The 25145-nt window shown below is 43.6% G+C and overlaps 1 protein-coding gene across 1 annotated transcript in view; it reads left to right on the top strand.

Annotated features, from left to right (window-relative positions):
• KCNU1 (potassium channel, subfamily U, member 1) overlaps nucleotides 1-21893 on the top strand; it is a 79762-nt gene extending 57869 nt beyond the window's left edge. Inside the window, 13 exon segments of the mRNA XM_014958400.1 lie at nucleotides 7110-7189; nucleotides 7551-7606; nucleotides 8474-8556; nucleotides 8559-8572; nucleotides 10962-11171; nucleotides 11625-11724; nucleotides 11727-11793; nucleotides 15154-15239; nucleotides 17713-17718; nucleotides 18101-18234; nucleotides 20378-20484; nucleotides 21147-21229; nucleotides 21829-21893. Coding sequence (XP_014813886.1) covers nucleotides 7110-7189; nucleotides 7551-7606; nucleotides 8474-8556; nucleotides 8559-8572; nucleotides 10962-11171; nucleotides 11625-11724; nucleotides 11727-11793; nucleotides 15154-15239; nucleotides 17713-17718; nucleotides 18101-18234; nucleotides 20378-20484; nucleotides 21147-21229; nucleotides 21829-21893 — 1091 coding nt within the window.
• Nucleotides 21894-25145: the final 3252 nt, after the last annotated feature.

Here is a 25145-nt window from a genome sequence, read left to right on the forward strand (position 1 = left end):
ATAACTTAATTAGCGTTGTTAAAAAAAATAAGTTGTCACAAGCCAATGCAGCAGTACCCCAAGACCTATAAAACTAGAAGTGAATCCATAAAGACCTGGTAGGATTCCTCAAGCACTTCCGAGCCCCTGCATCGATACACTTGCTTTACTAGTCATGGGTTTTCCACGCATTCTTGCCGAAGGCATGACAAATTTAATGGTGTATGTTTTGCTGAATTGTTGACTCTTGGTTTTCATTCCTGCTAAGTTTCTAGTGAGGCATAAAAGAATGTTGGTGAGCAAGGCTCTGTGTGTACACAGCTCTGCGGCATCTCCTTCCCTTTGTCCTGGTGTGGAGTCATTTCAGCCAAGCAATGGATTAGTAGAAACTGAATTACATTAAAAGGGAAACCAGGTTAAAGAACCAAGTTTTAGCTCCCTGTTAATTGTAACTTATCTGGTGCCTGGATAATTGCTCGTAAATACCTGCTGAGTTGCCAAGCCTGTGTTAAGGCTTGTCAGTCTTTAATAAATCTTAAAGACTTAAGATCCTACTCTTTGATGCTACCCATCGCTTCCCAGCCCAAAGGCAGGGCACACCGAGGCAGTGGCGCCCCAGCTCAGCTCATCTGGCAGAATGCATCACAATCTTTATAAATGTGTGAGAAGGGCTGTGCAAGAGCTCCTGAAAAGGTCATTGGTATTTTTGGAGCGATAAATCATGGGGGGAAAGATTTGCATTTTGGCTGTATAAAATCCAGGGCTGGATTAGAGGGAGCATACTTTGCAGTAATATTTCTCTCCTGACTTGTTTTATTAGCTTCCTTTAAACATGTTACATTATTGCTTATAGAATTTCATTTACTTGGATTGGCAGCTTGATAAATATGTCTATTGGCGATGATTTGGATTGCTCTGGGCATTAATATTATTAAAACCTGTCACAAGGAAATGTCTGAAAGATGACTTACTGTAAAGATTACAGCATGAAATAAATCATACAATGGTATTTGTTACCGTTTATGGCCTCTTGGAGCCGAGTCAATCCCTTTTTATGTTGCATTATTTTTCAAGTTTTTATAGCCTTACATTATATATCGCTGTCAGAAATGAACAGATGGGGTGTCAAACACGAGCCTTGTGAATAATTCCCACCCTCGGGTTATTTGTATGAAGGACAAGTGTAAAACTGTGTTCTCAAGAAAAAGGAGATAGATAGAGGTGGAGAAAGTGTTGTTACAGTGAGCAAGATCCCTTTTGTCAGCAGGCACATTGTGCTTTTGATCACTACCTGGGGTTTACTCTACGGGGTGGGGGCTCTGTGGAAAATTTAGCAGTCTGTTGGCATGGCAAGTCAGACAAGTTTTGTGTGCCTTCAGCTTTACTTTCATTGCTGGAGTGGGGGAGAGCTGGGGAAGGGTGTCTCAGTGACAGCCAAACCTCAGAGGGTTTGTAGAAACATGGAGAAGTGTGGATCCCTGTGGGTACCTCTCAAAGGCTTCATGGGTGGAATTCTAAAAAGAGTCCCTCCTGACCAACACCAATGGCATTTCTGGAGTTTGGGACACATAAAGAAGATGATGAACAGATACTTTGGGCACTGGAAGCTTGTGAACTGATGCTGGACAAGGAGCTTCTCTAGGAAGAGGTGATAATATTTTGCAATTCCACGTTTTGTTGTGTTGGAAAGTCCCATCTTTCCTGCTGTGTATTTTTGAGGACTGTTTCTCAGAGTCAGGGTGACAGATTAGGTGGAGGGATAGTTTAAGCTGATAAATACACATGCACTTAATTACGTTTATTTGAGTTTAAAAAAATTCAGCTGGGAGATTATCCATGCATACTTTCCCCTCCCCAAGGTTTTTCTCTTCCAATCTCCAGCCCCAGAATCTTGTACCGGGACCCAGAATATAAATCAGCTGTATTTTGGGAACGCGACTCCTCTTGGTATAAATGGCTCTTTAAGCACCCCAATAAATTGTTCTGTCGGTGCAGGCTGCCTGAGCTCATGGAACACTTTCCTTCACTGAAAGGAGGTCTTACCTTCACTGAAATTTGCCCAACCAATAAGGCTGATGAGTAGGTATTTTAGTGGATTTCTGACCCAGAAAACCTAGCCTCCGTGGTGTGCAAAATCTGCCCAGACTTGTTTTGTACAGACTGCATTGTCTCTTTGCATGAAAGCCAAGACTGTTTACTGGCACTGGAACAGGGGTTTCAATTTTTTGTCCTTTTTTTTTTACCCCAGAATAAGCAGAAGCATACTATGTTTGGGTTTACTGGTAGCTCTAACAGGACTCTTCTTCCATCGGTGATTTACTTCTTGATTCAGTTTTGGTTAAATTCTTTATATAGGCCTCCATTTATTTTTTTTTTTTCCTTCCCTTCTGGAGAGTAAAAATTTCAAAATACTACAAAGAAAAAGTCTCAGCCCTTGCCCATCCTTATATATCAATTTTTTTCTTAACTTCAGTGTGTGTTCATGCTCACTGTGTTTGGCACCTGAACTCCCTGTGATTTTTGCCAGCCACCATTCCTTACGAATTTAGTCAACTAATCCAAAGCTCATTCCAGCTTCTTTCTGAAGCTCTCTCTCCTTGTGTTCTCAGCCTCTCTTGTTTCTCTGAGACATTATAGACCAGAGCCTTATCCTTTGCAGCCTCTCCCTGTATTCCTCACTCTTTTTTTTCTACGCTTCATGTGAAAATCTGCCACCTCTCTCTTCCCCAGGCCCTCGTCCCACATCTCTCATCAGCCTTGCGTAAGAGTTTTAGGGATTCACATTCACCGTGCAAAGTACAGTTGTACTGCACATTGTAACTGGAGTTGTGCCCACCTGTACATACTAATCCGATTCCACGTTATACAATAGTATAATCACTTAAAGAATTTGCATGACTGATGGTGTGAGTTCTGAGTGCATAAGGATAAGTTTCATAATTAGCTTTCCCTGTGAACTTGTGCAAACCAGTCTATTTATAATTTGGTCAGCTCCTGACTTTTAATGAGCGTGCTGAGAGTGACTGAAGCCTCTGGCAGCATGCGTTTCATATTTTAATTACCCACAGTAATTCTGACAATTACACCAATGTCATAAATCACATCATAATGACCCATTAAAAAAAAACACCCATATTTAACTATTGGATGGGGATTTAAGTTGAACAGATATGCAGTGGCTTAACAAGAACCCAAAAGCTCCATGGAGTTTCAGCGTCTTCCAAATCTTTTCACTGAGCTGTGGCTCCAGAAGGTTGAGGGAACTTTGCACAAAGTTTCTTTCACAGGCCAAGTCCCGATTTCCTCAGCAGGGGATTGTTTTTCATGGGATGAAGCCTATTCCTGTGTGCCAGGCTAGAACTGGAGTCCTACAGGATTTGAGTCTTGGTAACTAACTGGCCGTTCTGGTCTCTCAGTCCTGGAGAAGTCAATGTCGATAGGAGTCATGAGCATCCCTGGATGTCATGTGAGCATAATGGCATTGGGTTTTAGCCAGTTAACTTGCATTTGAGTGGTGATAGTGTACAGGTACAGCTCACGTATTTTCCTGTTCTGGCAGATAGCTGTTTTTACACTGCTCAAGGTTTAATGAGGTGTAAATTTATCTGCCTTGTGTGTGATGCCCAATGCCCTTCTTACCATTAACTGTTGCTGAAACGTGCAGTTCATAAGGGACGGTCAACATCACATTGGTTACGTAGCATTTTCTCCTGGTTGTTTCTTGGGAGGTGTCACCATGTGCCACCTCTTACGCAGACCTGGAACAATGGGAATGGGCTGGGTCTGCAGGTGGGTCCTCTGAGGAGCAGGATCCATACAAATTTACCACCAATTCCCCCAGAAAGGGGCTGTGCTGCCCTGCAGAGCCCATTGCTCCGCTGGGACTTGGCTTCATGGGTTTGGCCCTTGGTGAAAATCACTTCTATTATCTAAGATCTTGAGTTCTGCTCTTTAGATTATTTTGCTATTAATAACGTCACAATAAGTGGGTGGAAGTAGCTAATGGCTCTAAGCCACAAATGATCCCAAATGTTCTCAGTCTCTGCTCTCCTGTAAACCTTGACAGATTGGGAGTGCTTAGTGAAATATTGTAACACTCAACACGCATTTACAAGACAGCGATCTGTCCCATGACGGCTTCCAGATGTGTGAGTGTGTGCAATTTCATAATTCAAGAACAGATTCTATTGCCCTCTGCAGATCCCCCATCAGGCTGTTCATAAATGCTGCTCATAATTAAATTAACGCACTAACTAGCCATGCAAATTTTGATAAGCATTGACCAAAAAAATAAAAACAGAGAACTGTTGAGATGCTCTCAGAAAATGACAAGGTTGTCTTCAGAGATTATTTGTCATTATGAGAAGATTTGGTTCTTCCCTTCCTGTTTGCCAAATTCTACTTTGTCCCTTCATACATGACAACTGTTTCAAGGTTTAAATCTAATAATTAGGAGCTGAATTTTGCTACCCTTACTCAAGCTGTCTGCTGTTTTACTCTCTGAACAGCCTTTCCAGAATCAGAGCAAGTCTCTGCTCTGCATGTGGGCAGCAGGATCAGGTTTTCGTTTTTAAAATACGACCTGTGCCCAGCCCAGGTAGCTGGGGAAGAACAGAAACATGCACGTACACTTGTCTGTGCCAAGGAGAAGAACTGCATTTTTATCTAGCCCTCCTGTGCCCTCAGAAGGGGAGAGAGACTTTGGCAGAGATTTCACAAGGGATGTTATGAATAATGAGCTGTTGTTCTCTGTCAGAAGCAATGGCTCATAGCGCTGACGCAGGAGATCTGCCTGCAGAAGGAGTATCCAGCTTCCCCGGCATAACTCTGCTATATTAATTTTCAAAAGTTTTTGAGTTATTACACCTGCTTTCTCTCTCTAGTTGAATAACGCGTCCTTATGTAGCAAAGTGTTAGCTGAGGGAGGTGGTTTGGATGGAGGTTGGATGCAGGAGTGGAGAGGGGATGACAAAAGCAGAAGGTGTCTTTTCTTGGCTGTCGCTCTGAGGTTTTTGTGGTGCAACAGACCCTCACGCACCAGCTCAGAGCTCAGCCCCTTCAGTCCAGCTCTCCCTGTGCATCTGGAGTGCTCCAGTGCTGCAACATTTTGGCCTTTGCCACACAGGGACTGGGGGTTCCTCCTCAGGCTTCAGCACCTGGAGTCCTGTTATTTGAGAATCTTGGCTCCACTTCAAGACGTGGTACTGGAGCCCTGTTAGACCAGGACTGAGCCCTTCTCTTTGTGTGGTGTGTAAGTCCCAATGCTCCGTGTCTCTTTCCGTGGTGTTTTCTCAGTTCAACTTAGTTTACCTTTATTGTACACGTTTACAACTCTAAATAACTCAGGAGTCCCTAAACTTAGTGGGGGACTGTAAGTATTGCTGCAATATAGATGATAACTACAGACTATTTTTATTTTAGGGTATTCTGTACAACCACACTGACTTCACTGGGATTACATGTGCATTGCTTAGGGGCGGATTTGGTTCAGTGGATGTAATTAAGAAAAATTTAACTACTCATTTTAAGATTGGTTTTACTTGTTGCCTGATGTATTTGTTAATTATTGGATGGAATACTCTACATTACAATATTTTGCAATGACATGTAATACCTCTGTGTCAATTAATTAAGCCTCTTAGTTCCTTGTGAGGCAGGGAAAGCGCTTTGATGCATCGTGATTGGAAAGATATAATCCATGATGATGATCAAGCCAGGTCCAGACAAGCACCATATTCTCACAGTGTGGGGCTGGGAGGGAGGAAAGGGGCTCTGCAGCAGCTTTCGCAGGCACAGGCAGTTTTCATTGTGTGTGTGAAACCCTGCTCCTCCCTGAAGGAAGAGGTTCACATGTGTGCGGATCTGGGAGCCATTCAGAACAACAATGAGAGGATTCCCAAATGGTTTGTGAACCGAGCAGCTCACATGCCAAGTGTGAAATCATCCCAAGGCTGTGGTTCGGAGCCAGGGAAGGATGTTGGGGTGTTGGTGCTGGGGGCGAGCAGGGCTCTCCAGGTCCTGGAATGACCTGCCCGTGTCCCACAGTTCTCACAGGGGAGTTTCTCTCTGGGGACTCCTCTGCACAGGTTTCTCATGTGCCCAGGTTTCCCTATGGCTCTTCCAGGCCTTGCTTGTCCTGAGGTGCTTTGTGAGCAGGCTTGGGGAAGGAAGCCTTTATCTCTCTCTCTCTGGGCAAAATTGAGGACACAGAAATAAGCTCAGATTCCTGAGGATTTGCTGCTGTTCTGTACTGAGAGCACAGAAGACAAACCAAACGAGCACAGACCTCACCGCGCACTCGGGACATTAAGACTCAATTGTAGCCCCGTTTTCCCACGACAGGGAGTGGAAGAGCTGATGTTGGAAGACGGCAGGCGAGGGATTCAACAAAGCTTTAGGGCTTTGCAAAGGCATTATGAAGAATTTAAAGATAGCTTGTCAGCGGGAAGTTGTTGGCAGCTAACAATTTGATAAAAGGACTTCCACTCCCTGCCTTCTAATGCTATAGACAACTGTTAATCACTTATGTTAGTCCTCAAATGAAGTTTGAAACATCTTGGATGTGTCTGACCATCTTTTAGTGTAGCTGAGAGCTACATTATCTACTTTGATTCATGGAAACATGAGTGACTGGTTTATATTAGGTTGTGGCTGTGGAAACAGGCAAAAAAGAAATGTTTTACCATGTTGTAGCACTCTCAGTTCAGCTCTGACACGCTGGGCTGAACTGCCATGTTGGGTGATGTATAAGGTATTGAACTGGGGTTATTTGCAGTACAAAAGCAGGTTTTTCTCTGAGTTTAACAGTGGGCTATTGTTGCAATAGACACAGTTTGTTGGTGGGTTGGGCACAGACTGGTCACACCAGTGGTTTATACACGTGATGCTGTAGAACAGTATTTTCAGATGTTCAGCACAAGGAGCACGTTTCAGAAATGCCCACGGTCCAAAGTGCTCTTGTGAGTCAGCTCCACTTGGACGGTCGTTGGTAACGTAGCCTTGTGCTTTTGATATTCTGTTCAGTGCAATGTGGGTGGTGAGGACCTCAAATAAGAATGTGGTAGAAAGAGAGAGGTAACATGGACATGACAATGCACAGCCTCATGTGAATGCAACCGTTTTCTTTCCAGGCTCATGTAGAGCCAACAGGGATAATTCTGCACCCACAGCACAGTCAATTTGTGACCCAGATTACCTGCTAATGGCTGTGGTGAGTGACTGTAGCTCAGCCAGAGACTATTTCTGTCTCTGTTGGGTACTACAGCATGTCAGCTCCAGTGCCCTCATCCTCTTCAGAGTCCAGCGCAGGATGATTTACGAGTCTCTCAGGAAAATCAGATTTCTGTTAGAATCATGTAGTCTGCAGAGTGTATGGCAGAAGGAACCCTTAACTAAAGAATGGCTTGTTAAATCAGAACGTGCTTGGCTTTGGCAAGGTGGATGTCGTCATGAAGGAGTGGGTTTCCTACTGTCTTTTCCCTCTATCTCCCGCTTTAGGGATCCAACAGGTGTTTCTCCAAGGCGTGTATATTTCCCATAATATTAGAATGAGGAGTTGTCATTTCTGACAGGTTGTGTATATAGATGATGGCTTTATTGTGATAGAGCTGTATACATTGATTGATTGGTAAATCTGAGTCAAGTAAGGGAGCTCGTGAGAAGAGAGTCTCTAACTTGCCAAAATACCATTTAATCACTGGCCTAAGGATGTGTTATCTGAGGAGGAGACGATAGATGCGATTGCTTGTGGGTAGCACGAGGCTGTGTAGAGACACTGCAGGGATTTAGAGGGGTACTGCTCCCTTTCCTCTCCAGTTTTGCACTAATTTATCCTGCTGAATTCAGGAGAGCCATGTTGAAGCTTCTCCCTGCCCCTTGTCGGAGATGCCCAGTCCTTTGAAACAGCTTCAGAGCAGCATCTGATTGAATGGCTTTTGTTTCACATGGTCTTGTTGCTGCTGCTGAACTAACATAACGCTCAAAAACACAGCTTCGTTTCTGAAATTTGCCTCTAAGAATATCCTGCAATATGGGCCTAATTTAAAGTCCCTGAAGACAAGGGGAAAATTCCCGCTGACTTCTTTTTGCTCTTAATCAAGACCATGTTTATATAAATATTGCTTCAATGAATGTCTCTACTGAAGAACTCATTATTTAAAATAATCCTAGGGACCAAGTCCAAACAGCTATAGACATCACAACTAGGACAATAATTCAAGGAAACACTTTGCAGTATATTTTTCCTTATGTTTGTCTCACTCAGCTGACATTGACAAAGGAATTTCTCCTCCACACAACCCTTTTCCCCCATATTGTCACGGTTAATATGTGATTCATACATCCTAACTTCTCCTTGCTACTATGAGCCATGAAAGCTCTGATGTAGATAAAGAGGGCATCGCAGCAGCAGCTGGAGATGGGATCTCAGGTTGGGTAAACTGTAGCTGCTGCTGCTGAGAGGTCATTCTGCAGTGAAGAAGTTTCTCTGTTTTAGGGGTTTTGATGGCCAAGGAGAGGAGAAGAGCAGAGTCATCCTTGATTCCACAGGAATGTGTCACTTGTGTGATGCTGGTCCCCTACTGAGGCTCTTCTGGTGGGTGTGGGATATTTGCTTTTGGGATCCTCAGGTGTCTTCTTCCTTATTCTCCTAAGGATAAGCTGCAGCTTCAGTGCACTGACCTGGGTGCAGGACAGATCACTTTCTGGTTCTCTGCTGTTTATTTAGCAATGTTACCTTAGCCAGTTTCTAATTTTGATCTCACATGCAAAGGTAAGAGACAGACCCTGCCCTGACGGAGAGAGACTGGAAGTTTTCCATTACCCCCTTTCTCAGCAGCGAGCTGTAGATGAAGTTTCTTGACCAGGGTTGGGTAAAGACTCTCGCAGTGGTGGGAGCTGGGGGCTCATTCCACAGCCATTTTCCCCTGTAATGTAGGTGGTAACCTGGGAACAGAGAAAGATCTCCAAGGTAACAGGGCATCAGTAGTGTCTTCGTGTTCATCTAAAGCCGGGCAGGCACCCTGTCTCCTCAGGAGAGGATCTCAGCAGATGGACAAAGGAAGGTCTGATTGACATCTATTTTATTTTAAAATGTTGTGCGTTATGTTTCCAGACCCCTGTGTCTGTGACATTATTGATCTGGATGTCTTTAAGACAGTTTGGTTTATTTATTTAACGTGTCTAATCCGTAAAAGAACAAATCCCATCTAGAAATGGCAGGTTGTACTCAGAGCTGCCAGAGAGCTGAGAGTAGGCAACCAAATCTTGCAATGAGGTGATCAAAGATTTCATCAAAAATACAGAATGTTCAAGCTGTTCTGCCAGCTGGGAGACTTGTAGCAGGCTGGAATTCATGCTGCTTGAAATGCTGCAGCTTCCTTCCAAGCAAATAAAAGGACCCTATTGCCCAGCAACCTCCAAAATAGGATTAGTCATTACAAATGGGCAAATATCCCAATAGGACTGGGAGCTCAGCTCTGTGAATTGAAGGGCAGTGTTTTGAAAAGATCTTCCAGGCGGGTTTGCATGAGGAAAAAGCTTACAACTGGTAGTGTGTCCTCACTCCCCATGTGCCACTTCGGTTTTGTACTGAGTGTTTTTGTGTAGCTAAGATAGACTGGGCAGGGGGCTCTTTGTGAGGATTAAGAATGTCCACAAAGGAAATTAGTGCGTAACAGCGATTGCACTTCGTGTTCCTGCTGCAGCTTCCTTTGCAGTCACGTTTCTGGGACAGGCAAGCCCTCAAAGGACTCTGAGGTGCTGTCTTGGGTGTGAGCTGGGTGCTTGACAAAGTCCCAGACTGAGCTTTATGTTTTTAAAAGCTACACTTTTAAAGTTGTTTAGGTGCTTAAAGGTGCAAGTAGACTCCTGTGGGATTTGTTGTAACACTTCAGCATTTCATTCTGGTTGGAAACCACGGACAGGTAGATGGATGTACCTGACAGAAGTTCCTCCTTGATGTCCTTGCAAAACACAGGGCATCCAAACACATATCAAAATGTAGGCCTCTCTCTTTTACATAAGGGATACGTTATTTTTATTTTGACCCTCAGATGTTTGAGAATTGATGCAATTTTTTTTTCCCTTGACTTCAATAACAGATAATAAATGTCAGGTATGGCCAGTGTCTTGGCCCCACTTCCTTACTGTCTTCAGAACGGCTCACCTGTCCCTGCTGCTCCTTTGCTAAACTGACTGCTCCTGTTGGTCCTGTAATTGTGCATTTCCTCTGCAGATTTCAGCAGTAATAGTTTTTCCAATTGTTCCTATAAAATAAGCTATAAAATAGATTGTGTTTTTAATTGTTTAGCTTCATTCAGCAGACTAATCGTTGGACTTCAGGCATGTTACATTAAGTACAGCTAAAGGTTTCATTATTCAATTTAAACTAATCTAATTAGTTAGAGACAATCATTTAATTTGGTTATGATTCTAATCTCTCATCAGGAAACTTCTGGCTGACAAAGTCCCTTGTTTCTGTTTGGAAAAAAGCTGCCAAGGAGTGAAGATTGCAGGATCTACGGATCCCACAGCTCCTGGTTGGTGAGTTGGACACTAAGGAATGGCCCTGACAAGCCTGGTTGGCCACCTTGGCCATCCCACCTACCACCCGTGAGACACCACACCAGGCAACACACACTCCCTGAACTCTTCCCAGAATAATTAGGTCATTTGAGAAACGTGATCAATTAACCAGGAAAAGACCACCATGCCAAAGTCGTTATTAAGCTCCTGGCATTGAACTAGTATTGTTGTCTTGTTCTACATTTTTTGATGGCTGATGCCAACATATATGAATTTTTCGCTGCTGTAGGATAAACTTGAAATACAAATATTTAAGGGGAGATAATTTGTTTTATATATATTCTCATTCTGCCCATAGTTGTTACACAGCTAAGAAATGGTTTAAGTCTTTCTAACTGAACAGAAAAATCTAAAATAAACCTAGTAGCTGGTTTAGCAAAATTCTGTTCTAAATTTAGAGTTGGAAGAACCAAGCAGCACTGAACCTTCAGGGTGATGTTTGGGCTACTGCTTTGGTGATGACTGGGCTGCAGGATTTCATGATGCCCTTAAGAGCTACTAACTTCATTTACCGTGGCTTGAAAGACATTGCTTTCCTTGGGTCTCTGGATTATCTGCAAAGAGAATGGAAATTTATTCAGAACTTCCCAAAGCTGTGGTTATTCTCAGTAAGAATTTTTTGTGTATTCTCTTTCCTTCTTCCTTTCTTTCTCTAGCTCTCATTTCTAAATACATTTTAAAACTTCTTGGTGATAGCAAAATTCAAACTCAAAAAGGACAAAAATTATCTCAGGCTCTAGACTTGAGCTTGAATCCAAGCTGTTGTTGGAAAAACTTTCCCTTCTTAAATATTTATTTTTCTTCTGGGAGTCCCTTGGTGCCCACAGAAGCACCAAGAAACTAATCCTGGTTGGTCAGAGAATAAAATTCAGAGGTCTAGACTTGCAGTTTATCGGACACTTCCACATTTCCAGAGTTGCTCAAACTTTGGAGCTGTTTCCAAAATGCATTTGTGCCAGCTGAGATTGAAACAAATGTAATGTTCCCCTTCCACCATTAAAGACCCTTAATGTTCAGCTTTCTCAGATTTCTCTTCATGGCTATTTCTTTGGTTTTATCAGGGTAGTGCTCTCTCCTGCCCTGGTCTGGGAGGAGCTGATGTTCAGGATTGTGCTGCGTGTGCCGTTGTGTCTTCCAACAGCAGTGCTTTGAGCAGCCCTTCCCCGGGGGCACGGAGAGCATCCCAGCCACTCTGACCGTCCGATCCACCCGGGGTAAGTCCAGCTCAGCCCCATGAGATTGAGCTTCCTTTTGCCTGTGAGTGTGCTGATGTGACAAAAATGGAAACTGAAGGAGGGAGTAATGAAAGTGTCACCACTTGTCACTAGTCTGAGCCATAGCCTGTGTTCCCCGAATATAAATATGTAAAAGGACCCAAAGTCCATTTCAGCATAACTGGCTGCACAGCCTGGCCCAGTTTCAGTAGCTACAGGTAAGGGAAGGAAGAACTGATAAACCAGTGCTGCTCCTGGAGATACAGATTGTGAGTGCTTTGGGTTTGTGCTGGTACCTGCTGTATGATTTGCAAAACCACCTGTGAGTGGAGGCCCTTTCCATCCTTCAAAAAGAGAAGAGCAGTTCCTTTCCCTTGAGGCCCCACGGGGTGGATGCTCTGATCCCGACACACGGAGCTTCTGCCTCAGAACTGCAATGGAAGCAAAAATGACTTCACCCGGTAGAATAGAATATTTATTGCGTCTCTTCCTCCCTTAATTTGGCGAAGGAGCTGAGATTTGTCCTCCTCTTGAGAATGGGGAGTATTAATTAACTGAAGACGGGCTGAGAAATGGATGGCTCTCCTAAGTGTTTTCTGTATACTTTATTATCATTCTAGGCTTTTAAAACAATGACTGTGCCAAAGAAAAGATTAGAGTGAGGCAGAGACAGGTTTTTTTACTAATAACTAGAGAAAAAGATATCAATATACAGTGTATACAATCAGAACAGAAAACAAATTATTTATAAGGTATATTTGAGTAAGAGGTAATTGTGTCTTTAGATTACTTTTATCTAATGTATTTATTGGTACATAAATATAAAGATGTATGGAGCTCTATTGATTGTACATAGAAAGTAAATACTAGGTACTTTTATATGTAATTTATGTATCTCCATCTATAGTGACACATACAGATTCTGTACCTACTGCATTTTTGTACCTATATATGGAAAAGAGAGAGACTCAGAGTAAAAAGGATATTTCATCCTATCAATCACTGTCCTGCTCCCCTCCAGTGTTCTTTGTTTTATCACTTAAAATTGTAGTACATGGAGTGCAGAACTCTGAACTACAATGTGCGTATGGAAAACAGAGATGTGAGCATCTGTTCATCAAAACCTTCCCCAGCTGCCTGCAGAGTTCATACCTACTTCTTTCTCTCTGAGGTGGTGGCTTCTGGCTCGCTCTGTCTCCTTCCAGCAGAAGAGCTTGGTGACCCAATGCTGAGGTAGCTGTGATTAGTTGGGTTGGCTGAGGCAGGGCTGGTTGGGGATTTGGCAGGTGTAGCCTCGTCACAGCCATCACCACAGTGGTTTCTGCAGCATGAAAAGCATCGTTCGGTTACGGGGTATCACCATCAACGAATAAAGATATATTTGCAAAATAAGGCTAAGACACAGGTTCCACTTCTTCCTCAAGTCAGCCATTAAATCTGCCAGCATGAAAACAAGCTCTGTCTCCTCACAGGCTCAGTAGATGAGTTGCTACAAAAGCCAGACCATTTTCTTCTTTGTTCCGTAGTTACTTAGAATGACAGGCACAGAATCTTAGGTTTGGATTCTCATACGAGAAGTTCCTTCAGCTTCAACTGTAAGATTAAGGCTGTATCTTACACTTTTTAAGGTCTTTGCATTAGAAGACAAAGCTACAGCATTTTGTATCCTAACCAAAATAGTGATTTGGCTGAAAGGCCCCCAGTTCCCTCAGCAGTTGGGGTGAGTTGATGAGCACGGTCTCCTTGTGGAGGCTGTAACAAAGCACACATCGATGGCATTTCTCAGGGGTTTCAATTTTGCTGTTGGCGTTTCCCACCCAACAAACCAGGGCTGTTGTGCCCATCACCTCTCATCACAGAGTAGAGAATTTAAACAGGTCTTTGAGAACCAGACCCACACAGAGGTAAACATTACTTAGTTTGCAAGAATGAGCATTTACGAGGGTCAATGCAGATGCCAAGGACTTCTAGTCTTTCCCATGGAAAAATTTAGGTTTTCCAGTAATGCTGTAATTATCACCCTGTCATGTCACAAAGCAAACAGGTTGGCAAACCTAGGTACCGAACTAAATAATCTGTGGCATAATCTAAACATATAATGGTAATTAAATCTGACAACTTAATAAGATACTGAAATTCAAATGTACGGTAGTAATCTACAATTAAGTAATCTTTTGTAATAGCACCCTGCCAGTTTGTAAGATTTCAGGTAGAGCGCTGTGTACTGTTTCACAGCAAAAATATTGACATAAGAAAAAGTTACCCAGGCAATGATCAAACGTACATTCAAATCAGCCAGCACGGTATGTGGAAGGGTACAATGGAGGCAATGATTCAATTCAGACGTTCAGTTGGTGCCACTGGCCTGCGTTCAGGGCTGCCTTGCTGTACTTGGGAAGGACATTTGCTGCTGTTTTGAGGGATCATGATGCCTGGTGACATCTCTAATGAGGTTTCTGGCAGCCCATCGCCTAACCTCAGAGGTGGTTAATTAGAGCCACGGTCTCTTTAGGACCCTGCTAGGGTCTCTGATCTCCAGCGTTCCCCTGCTCCTCTGAGCAGAGAGGATCCTTACACAGTATCTGAACTGGAATGGAGTGGAACTGAAAGTTCCATTTCTAGCAAAATCTTTAGCTGAGTTCAGGCTTTGATACTACCTTGTGCAATATATAGTATTATTAATACTCAGTTACCCAGATGCTGTGCCAGGTAGCAAAGGAAAAGTATACACAATGCTAAGGGAGACAAGATTGGATGTGATCAAAACACAGAAAGCAGACTTCAAATGAGTACTGATTCTACTAAATCAGCTAACTGGTGAGAACTGGGAGGAAATAAGGACACATGCTTCTAGGAACTTCTGGATTTCTCTTTTACGTCTTTTTGGTTGCCAGGTTTTGAAAAAAATTATGGTATATGCTTTTGCTTTCATTCCTACAGCACATGTCCCATCTATTTATGTACAGCCTTCTTGAAGGGGAAGGAAAAAACACCCCCCCTCCCTCAAAAGCCCTCAGCGCAAATTGGCTTAGCGGGGGCTTTGCGCCAAACAGCACTGTAACCAGCACTGCTGCTCCACAGAGGGTAATTATATTTTAGTTATGATGTCAATAAGCAGCTCCCAGGAGAGCTTTTCTTTTTTAATCCTTTGAAGCTCTGAGTGAATAAAGTGAGCCTTGGAAAAGCAAACCAAGGCAAGAACCTTTCTAAATATAGGAATCGCTTTGGGATTTTTGCATGACAATGACATTATTTTTAGACATAGGTATGAGATTTCCTGCATTTGTCTGTCTGAACCATTGGTTTCTTTCCTTTTCTTTCTCCCCCCTTTCCGTTTCTACTAACTTCCCTCTCTCCTCATGTTGTTATTGACTGTTTCTACAGATGCTGTTTTCAGAGCGAGAGCACTGGGGAATCAATCACAGCCATGTTATAAAAGGATCCCCATCACTACAGAGCTGAGTAAGTTATTCTTTAGGAACAAGTTCCACAGAAGCAATATGCATGCTGCATTATTTATTTACCCCAGGCCCTTTTTAGAATTCACAGGCAGAAAGCGACAAGCACTACATGTCCAAGGAACATTAAAAGGTTTGACTTAGATGTTAATTCACTGGCTTTGAAGGAGTCAGGATGGTTTATCAGGAGAATAAATATAACAAAGTGTTACAAAGGTCTCTGTGTGTAGCAAAACTCTAAAGCATCCATTTAGGAGACAGATAATGTCCTTGGGTTTTTTCCTCCTGGACTGGATCTCAGGAGAGCTGAGTTCTAGCCACATGGCCTGCATTCATGCCACCTTCCTAAGGTACTTCCCCAAGGTAGGTAAAGCATTTGTACAAGTGGCTGTGAAAGGACAGAGCCTGTTCCAACCCTCCCAAGGTACCGGGTGCTGTGCATTGGTGTTGGGATGGGTCCCTGCACATGCCCAGGAGCACATGGAGCACAGACATTCTGCTCCAGAGCCCACCAACTCCTCATCCCACTGCGAAGGCTCAGCCTCTCCAGCCTGCATTCATGTCTGAAGTAACCCATGGAGTTCTTGCATATAACTCTTGGCTATCTTTGTCTTTATTTCCTGATAGTTACAAACTGGATCTCTTAATTAAAATATGCGTACCAATTAACTGATTATTAGTGACATAGCAGTCGGTGTCACAACAGTGGTGTGGCTGGGCTGCCAGTCCCAAGGGACATGAATGTGTAGCTGCATTTAAAGTGCTGACACAAGAATGCACCCACGGAATTAACATAGCATGTTGCTAGGCATCACCACTGGCCCCTCACTCACTCAGGCTTCTTTTTTCCCTTTTTTTCTTCTTGATGCAAGGCTTGTAAATGCTGTGTGGACTCAGCACACGTGGGGTCCTTGCTTTCCAGTCCCCTCACCAGCCTTGCAGCTGGAACAGGGCTGGTGAGCAGCCTCTGCCTGTCGCAGGCACTGGTGGTATCCTATTTATATGGAGCTCTGGTGTGCTGCTTAGTCAGAGCTTGCACCTGATGAGCTGTGTCCCAGAAACACTTAAGCACCTCAATGGGCTGTTCAGTCCTGTGTGCTCCTTAGACTGAAACACTGAGAAGCTACTGCAAAAAAACCAAACCAACCAAACAAACAAAAACAAAATAATGATAAGATAATGATGCCTCCTCCTGAGTTGTTCCAGAACTCTTGAATTTCCCAGACTGATACTTGGATATCTACTGCTGTGGTTTAGGCTTTTATTTCTGCTGTGTCCAAAAGTCTCAGAAATGTTTTGAGCTGGCTACTGAGACCCAGCTCCTCAGAGAAGACACTGTGCAGTCAAGCTAACGTCTTCAGACAGGCATTGCACCCCTGTGATTTCCCTCCAGGATGTGGTGTGTCAGTGGAGGGGAAAACATCTGCAATCTGTTGACATGACTTGGATTTTAGTCATGTCAGATCTTTGACAAAATAATGAATCAAGCCCAGTCCCTTAGCACATGGATGTCTGCCCCTGCTGTAGTCCTGAACAGCAGAGAAATATGTTCAGAGTTACAGGGATGGGTTAGGAAGCAAAATAACCCCAAGAATTTAAAACCTGGAAGCACAAAACAGCTAAACAAAACCAGCTGGAGCTTTCTTGTGATTGAATAAGCTTCCTGTAAGTCCCCCTGCTAGACCTTGCTCTAGACAAATGCTTGCCTTTGTGCCTATCTCTAGAAACGAGCTGAGAGGGGTAATACTAATGTGGCTTAAGTTTTAAGGGCTTTGCTTATTCCAGGCAATTTCTTATTTCACAGCACACTGATTGTTGACCAAGGGCCATCTGTATAATCCAGCAGCAGGGTACACATCACTAAGACTGTTGCTGCTTAAAACCTGCTGTAATTATAGAAAGGAGAAACAGAATGGTGAGGAAATAAAGCGGATCCCTTCTTGTGGCTGCGAGCCGATGCTTCTCATACCCAGCCTGTACGAGGCAGTCAGTGGATACTGATTAATGCCAGATGCAGGGCCAACTCCACAGTCCAGGGTGGGTGAAATATCTGTGCTTGAGAATTCATGGCTGAAGGATGACACCAACTCTGCAAGACAACAGGAGGCATTAATAGTATTGTGATTCTGGCTGGTTTTAGTCATCTTTAAAAATGATGCACTCAAATGCTTCCTGACCCAAGGGGACATAATAGAAATCAGTCATTACTCACATAGAGTTAGTTGTGCTCGCTCTCTGTTTTTTAATGGGAAGATATGGGTTCTTGATCTCAATTCCTTTCAGTCTCCTGCTGTGCTGCTGTCATTCATCAGCATTCTTACTGGGAGTGCTGGAGTGCCAGGACATACCTGGCGTGTTCAGTAGCACAGCAGGGGCCTCCTGCCTGGGTGTACTCAGTTCCCTGAAAACAGAAAAGAAAGTTAAGGGGAAATCACTTTAGAATTCAAGACTATCTCAGCCAGCGAGAATAAGTTGAGAAACTAGTGAAGACCCCTGTAAAGTAGGACAGCTGTAAAAGGGACTTTGTAACCCCAATTTAAGCCAACAGAAATAGTAATTATATTTCTGTTAAGTCAGGAAAATGAGGGGAAGAAGTTAGATTATTCCTTTCCTTTTCAAAGCAGGTAAATAAATTATGATCTGATATCTTAAAACTTAGTTCTAGGATTCTGTGTCTTTTGTCTGCCATTGCACAATCAGCAGCACTGAATATTTTGTTCCTCTTTTCTGTACTAACGCTGCTCGCTGTGGCTAGTGCTGGGCACAGAGTGGCAAATTGAATTTATTAACTTTTGTTTCTGATTCTAGATTGCTCATCTCTGTTGCTAAGATGTTTTCTATTTCTTCCTTGCTTTTCCAATATAGCCTTCAATGCCCAGTTCACTAATCTGGCTCCCAGTGGCAACTCTGAGATTCCAGAGCAAGATCACGTTTCCACCACTGGTGGCCCCACAGGAGCTGACTTCTCAGAGAGCTTCTTGAATTCTCTTTGGTCTCTGGTAAGTAGATGTATCACGTCCTGTCACATTTAGTGGCATCTGTATGTAACAAAGTGATGACCAGCCAGGGTAAACCCACTTAATCTCACCTGAACAATGGTCAAGGCCATGTGTGTCAGAGAAGGGCACAAGAAATGTCGCAGACATCGGTGATGTGATTAGTTACATGGTGCCCTGAGAATTATACGTGTCTATTCCTATTTCAGCCATTTGCTAATCAGTGAGCCTCTCTGATTTCTTGGGGTAGTGGGTTCTGTACACTAGAAGGCAGGTCTCTCAGTGTGTGCTATCAGCAGCAACTCTCCCTGGGGTTGAAATACACACAGAATTATTTGGAGAAACTTTTAGAACATTTTCCTAAGTTCCTCCTGTTCCCAGCTCCAAAATATTAACAGGCTACAAAAGGTGTTTAAAGCCAGCCTGATTTATTTGCTTTTTGCAAACATGATATGTTCCTTCTCTTTTTTTCTGGGAGCCCCTTTCTTCCTCTTCACCCCTCTTCCCCATCCTGCAGCCCCGTTCCACATGCCTCGCGCTCAGCTCTCGGCCAAGGGGATAGTGCTTGGGTGGCAGTTTTACAGAAACTGAATAAATACAAAACAAATCTCTCTGAGGGATAAGCAGTCCAAAATAAGTGTGTCAAGTCCAGTTATGCTTTTCTGAGAAGGCTTCAGTGTTAGGGAAAGTATTATATTGCTGCTACTCACTGATATGTCAATCAGCCAGATGGTAATTAATGACTGCTAGTGTCAAGTGTAAAAGTAACTCAAGACATAGCATGACCTGTCTTAAAGGATAAAATTTCACTCAAGCGTAAGATTCCAAGTCTGTCCAGGAATGATCAGCACTCAGCAATGCGTTAAGGGAGAGGGGCACCTTGGGCTGGATTCAGGCATTCCCTAAATCCAGTGAAGGCAGAGAAACACGAGACCTGGAGTGGGACCTGGAGAAGAAAGAGGGAGGGGAGCCTTCAGCAATCCGGTGTCACCTCCTTTTGCTATCGTGAATATCTGTTGAAATTTCTCAAGACACTCAGATAAGGAGTGCTCTTTTGGCTTGCAAGGAGCCTGGCAGAAGAGTCTGAATGGCAGAAGGTGGTCTGTAGAGTGAAGTGTTACCACTTGGAAGTCTGAAGCAGAACCGGCTCTTGGGGTCTCAGTAGGCAGAAAACAATTCAATGAGCATGACCTTTATGGCTCAGGTACTCTGAGCCCTGAATTCCCTTCCTTATCCAGCTGTGGGTTCCTAAGCTCTACTGGGCCAGCTTGAAAAGCTTAGTAGCAACAGGGGGTCAGTGGGACCAGGCAATGGTTGGTGATGGGAGAAGGTTTCCAGCCTTGCCTTTTTGTGCAGAGGTGTTCCCAGGAAATCTCCTTGTCTGAAGCTGTAACCAGCCGTCAGCTGGGGAAGAAGGTAATGTCTTGTGGGCACATTATAGAAATGTTGCTCCTTTAAAGTCAGCTTCAAGACCCATTCTAAATGCAGTGTGTTGTTTCCTGAGTACTCACACACACACATGCACACCTCTATAGTTTCCCCGCCTTTCAAATTCCTGCAGTGTAACTCAGCAAAGAAAGTACAGAATGAGGGTGACATGCAAATCCTATTAATTCATCCAAGTATGGAAACGCAATCCTTTTGATGTCAAAAAGTACAGCAATGATATGTTAAAGAGCTCAGCACGCTTCTGTTAAATATGTAAAGTGCAGATTCCCCCGAAGCTGTATCACTCCTGGATAACCCTGGACTATAGCTCCTTACTTTAAAAGACTGAGAATTACTCTAACAGCATTATACCCCTTTGCCCGACAATATGGTCAGATGTTCTTAAGCGGATTTGAGTTCAGCGTGGATTTAGTAACACCATTCCTTCTCTGCAGCTTGTTTAGTTTCTTTACTCAGGCAAATGCAGGTGACAGATTCCACAAAGTGGCTCAGTGTAGGAAAGCTTTTTGAGAAAAGGTGGAGAGTAAGTTATTTGATGTACTGCAGGCAGCAGAAATGCTTCTAGATTTCCTTTCCTTCTTGCCAAATATTATGATCCTAAAAGTAGTGAATAGTTGGCTAAATACGGGAGTTGGTATTGGGCTGAATTGTCTGCTTTGGTTCCTTTGAGATAAAAGTGAGTTTGTTTCTTTTATAGCAGGAGGACTCCTTTGGAGACATTTACTGCAGAGCTTTAGACTTGTTTGGGCTACGCTGCTTTGGGCTCTAGTGCCTGATGGAAGAGCCCAATCTGTGCAAGAATAGGCAAGTATACTTTATCTCAAATATACCATAAATCAAAAGATAATAGTTATGACTTTGAAGGTAGGCATCTGTTATCAGCAGCCTGAATTACTTATTTTTATCTTGGATTTAGACATTCTTCTGGGCAGCTGATGCCATTTGAGGCAAACTGGTGTGTGGTCTGGACATGGTGCTGACTGGCACTTGTATGAGATTCCCTTATGTTCACTTAAGACGTGATTTATCTCTACAAGTGAGCCTTCTTCATTAGAGAGCTGCTGGAGCATGAAGTTAGCAATGCTGCTGAGGGCAGGGATTTCAGAGTTTGCAGCCAGAGAGAACTTTCTCATCTAACCTGTTCTACTCGCTGATTCTTTCTATTTCAAGATTTCAGTGATTGCTTGAGCTTCAGATTTCCTGGAGAGACATTTAGTCTTGATTTAAAGATTTTGAGCAATCAGAAAACTATCACATCTTTCAGCAGCTGTTCACAGGCTAATTAGCTTCCTTTAAAGTGTATGTATCCCATTCCTAGGTAAAATGTATATTGTCTCATCATTCCAAAGAATTCTGCACATGCAATCAGTCATTGCAAAAAACGCCTACAGCTTCCTTGCTGTACCAGACACCAGTTTGAAGGCCTCACAAAGCATTCAGAACCTCACGTGCTACTGCTTTTCCAGGTTTGTGGTTGCTCAGCCTGTCAGTGACGTGAAGATACTGTCTGTGTCCTTCCCTTCACCATTGCAAGAGCTGATGCCCTGTGGTGTGGGATGGAAGTCAGTCACCAAGCCAGAAAACAGGTAATAGACACCCTCGTGCCAGAATTACAGAGATGGTGGAACACCCTGCAAATAAAAAATTATACAAGTTATTGAGACCCCCACTATAAATTGTCTATGTTCTTATTTCTTAGGGGTGGCAGTTTGAATTTGGCTAAACATTAACACGAGGTTATCACTGAAAACAGTATTGTTCAGCTTTAACAACAAGCATACTGGAGAGTAAAATGCTCTCTCTGCGAGGAAAGGGGCAAAAACTTGATTTTCTGCTGTCCACTGCACAGACAGACCCAACTATATACAAACACGATGGGTCTGTTGAGTTTAGAGATTCTCTGTCGAGCTTCTCAAAGTTCAAAGACTCCAGCACACTAAAATTCAGTTTTCTTGCAGCAAGAACTGAAGATGCTGGATTGATACGCATGAAAAGAAACAAAAAAAACAAGCAAAAAAACCTCTCCGAATTTGTACCATAAATCAGGTCTTGCCTGTATGTTACAAAGTCAGTTGAGGGAAGGAGGAGAATGTTGTTGTTTAGTTTTTTTTCTCTCTCTCTCTCTCTCTTTCCCCTAACACATATTAGGTTTGAAAGACTGCAGCTTGAGTCCAGATACCACATGCCGAGAAGAAAGGAACCCAAACAGCTGACGCAGAGTTCAGACTAAACTAACTGCAAGCTCCCCAGGGACATCACAAGGTAAACCTGATAGTCTCTGTCATTTACAATCATTATCAGGCAGCTGAGTCTCTGTAATATTACTAGGGAGCCAATTAACAGATCCCTGAAGCTCAAGAATAAGGTCTTGGTCCTTTTTCTATTTTAGACAGGAAAAGGGGGAAAGCAAGTCTTTGTCTCAAATAGGTACTCCAGAAGCTTTCCCGCCCAGGGGAATGGTCAGATCTGGGCTTGCACTTTTCCTCTTGAGGAGTACGATGAAACTCTGAGCTCACAGAGCCAAACCACTGGCTTTAGTGCCCAGCTCTGCAACAAGCTGGCAGTGTAACCTTGGGCGAGTTATTTAACCGTATCCTAATGCTGCTTGCTGCACACAGGAACTGTAACAACATACTTTTTCATTTAGATAATGAGAGCTTTGTGGAAAGGACTGTCTTTTGTGATTTGTTTGGCCTAACATAAATAGGTACTGATTTAGGATGGGACATTTTGGAACTCCCCTCACACAACATGAGTAAGAAGTAAGAGAATAGCTTGGACCAAAACTCCAGATGGAAACATATCTGCACTTGGGGAAGTTTGGAATTTGGATTCAGGTCTGAGCCTTAATGTGTTGGACTCATCTTTGCTGGAATAAACTAATCATACATTTTCAACTCAGGACAGATTGTAAGTAGGAATCGGTGAACCGTGCTTAGAGCAAACAAAATACATAGGAAGCAATGCTTTCCCTTTGCCAGCCCTTTGCAGACCAGAGCCTGAGCCAAGACAGTCAGCTGATCTCTTGGTAGGAGGTTTTTGGCCTAAAATCACCCACTGTATATACAAACTTAGATAAAAATTTGTGCACTGGATTCTGTTTACCCTCTGGCAGAACAAGGCTTCGATAATAATGTCTCAGTCCGTTCCCTAGCATGCATTGTTTTAAACAGGCAAAGCAGTTAAAAGGTGGAGGGAAGAGCCTGGGCAGTCTTTGCATCCTTTGACTACAAGCGGTACCTCGTACTGAGATTCTGCAAGCTTTCTCTGTTGTCATCATCTGAACCTTTATTTTCGGTGTAATCCAGTCGAAGCAGGGCACAGAGGCAGTAACATCCCTTTTCTTATTGTCCTACTGCTTTTAAATAACTACATGTGCCTGGACTTCTGTGTTCTGGTAATGCGCGAGTTTTGTGCGATGTTAAGGCATTTTTATTAAGGAAACAGCAAAACCTGTTCACTCATAACTTCCCTGAGTGGGTGAGAAACTCAGACCATCTTGCCAGCAAAGTCCTCTATCTGAAATCATCTGCTTTTCCTAGAAAATGGAGGCAAATGTTGAAAGCCCTGCTTCGTGATTGAGATCCAGAACATACCAGTTCCAGCACTAAGGCAGCAAACTTTGGCTGTTACTGGGTTACTGCAGAGCTCTGCTCCCTGGGGTAGAACTGTTGGACCTCTGCTGTGAGGATCTTTCTTCTTCCCATTAAAAGAGAGCCTTGCAGCAAGTGCATTTTCTAAAACACTCCTCTCCATGGTGTCTGAGGTGCAGGACAACCAGTGATGGCACGTGCCATGAGTTCCTGCCCTGCACTCAGGTGTGTCTGTGGTGGGGCACAGGCACGTCTCCAGGCACACAGCTTTTCCAGCACAATATATTTCCAGTTGCTCAACCCACAGCTGCTGTTACTGGGGTAAGGTGGAGGGAGGAGAGGTGACAAGGTGGAGAAGGGACCTCTTTCATGTTGCTTATTCCACCTTTTTGTTCCGTTGCTATATCTGAGCAAGCAGTTCTGCTTCTCATGAAAGAAGGAAGGGGGAGAGAAATCCTAAGAAAGGTAAAAGCATTAATGGGTCAAGGCCTCCTTTGCATAATTCTATTATCACCAGGAAGATTCTGCAATAATCATGTTAGGCATGTGCTCTGGAGCATCAAAGTGACTTGTCTTACCTTACTTTTTGATGTTAGACAGGTTTAAATGCTTTGTACAGATGAGGCACCTCAGACAGCTGATCAAGAACGCCTGTGCTGTTCAAGCAAAGCAAAGGCCTGTTTTGCTTTTTTTTTTAATGTCAACAATGCCACATTCTTCCAGCGAGGAATAATCTCTGTTGTCACAAACTGTGAAAAGCAAAGGTGTAGGAGAGAATCTGTGTGTGGGTGCATGCAAACATGCTTTCTGAAGCTCCCTCCTTTGAATCTCCAGCAGCACTATCTTCTCCTGTATTGTTTGGGTCATATGTTTATAAACCTCCTGTATAAATAAATTCAGCTCCCGCAGTGAAAACCCCAGTGTGGTACATAAAGCTGTTACAGGATCTCTGTGCTGTAGTTTGCTAATCTGCACCCGTTCTGAGCTGTAAAGGGCACCTTAGTGTGTGGGTGGTGATTAGTATTAGTAGGTTTTATGTTTTAGCAGTGGTACCAGGGTCTCCAGTTGAGCTCTGAAACTTTCTGAGTCAGATCCAATCAGAGAGAGTCCCTGACTCTGGTGGGCTTAGGGGCTATATACAAAAAAGAGTTATAAGGAAAGCAGAGGAGTTGTAGTTTGCTCAAAAGCATATATAAATTGGTGGAAAAGATAAAAACAGAACCCACCTCTTCTGGTTTCTAGGCTAGCAGCTTTCCCACCAGGCCATTTTGCATTTAAACTCTCAGCTCCTGCTGACATGAGCATTCCGTGCCGGTCTGTCTCTGCCAGAGGTGGCTCAAATAGTCTTCATGGAGCACTACCTGATTAATTACTTTTTCCATTTGTTATGAGATGTTCAGCCTCTTTAGGAACAGACAAGTATCATCACACTTTCCAACAGGAAAGGAAGTGACTTGAGGGTTACCCAGTAGGTCTGGTGTCTCGCAGTGTCTTGTCTGTCTGTCGGCTGGGCCACGCTGTCCTTTCAGGCTGCTACATGGTGACTGGAGCCAGAAACCTCTGCGAAGATGCACACAGGGATACACAGACTCTGCAGAGACTCAAACACCCTAAAGCACTTACCCTCACACCAGTATCCACCTGCATCTGAGCACTGGTGAGGGCACGCACCCAGAGACAAACACAGGCCTCTGCAAAGAGCGCTTGCCCGTGAGTACATGAATGTATATATCCAGGGCAGGGTTGGTTTCTCCCTCCTCCTCCTCCTCCTCCTCCTCTAGTCAGATAAATCCAGCAGAACGAGCGGTGAGGGATGTCACTGCTGGGAGCTGGGCTGGGTTTTGCAGTGCAGCGAGCTCGGGTGGTGACTGA

This window comes from Calidris pugnax, unplaced genomic scaffold (genome assembly GCF_001431845.1).
Source record: "Calidris pugnax isolate Ruff unplaced genomic scaffold, ASM143184v1 scaffold280, whole genome shotgun sequence".
NCBI classification, from domain to species: Eukaryota; Metazoa; Chordata; class Aves; order Charadriiformes; family Scolopacidae; genus Calidris; species Calidris pugnax.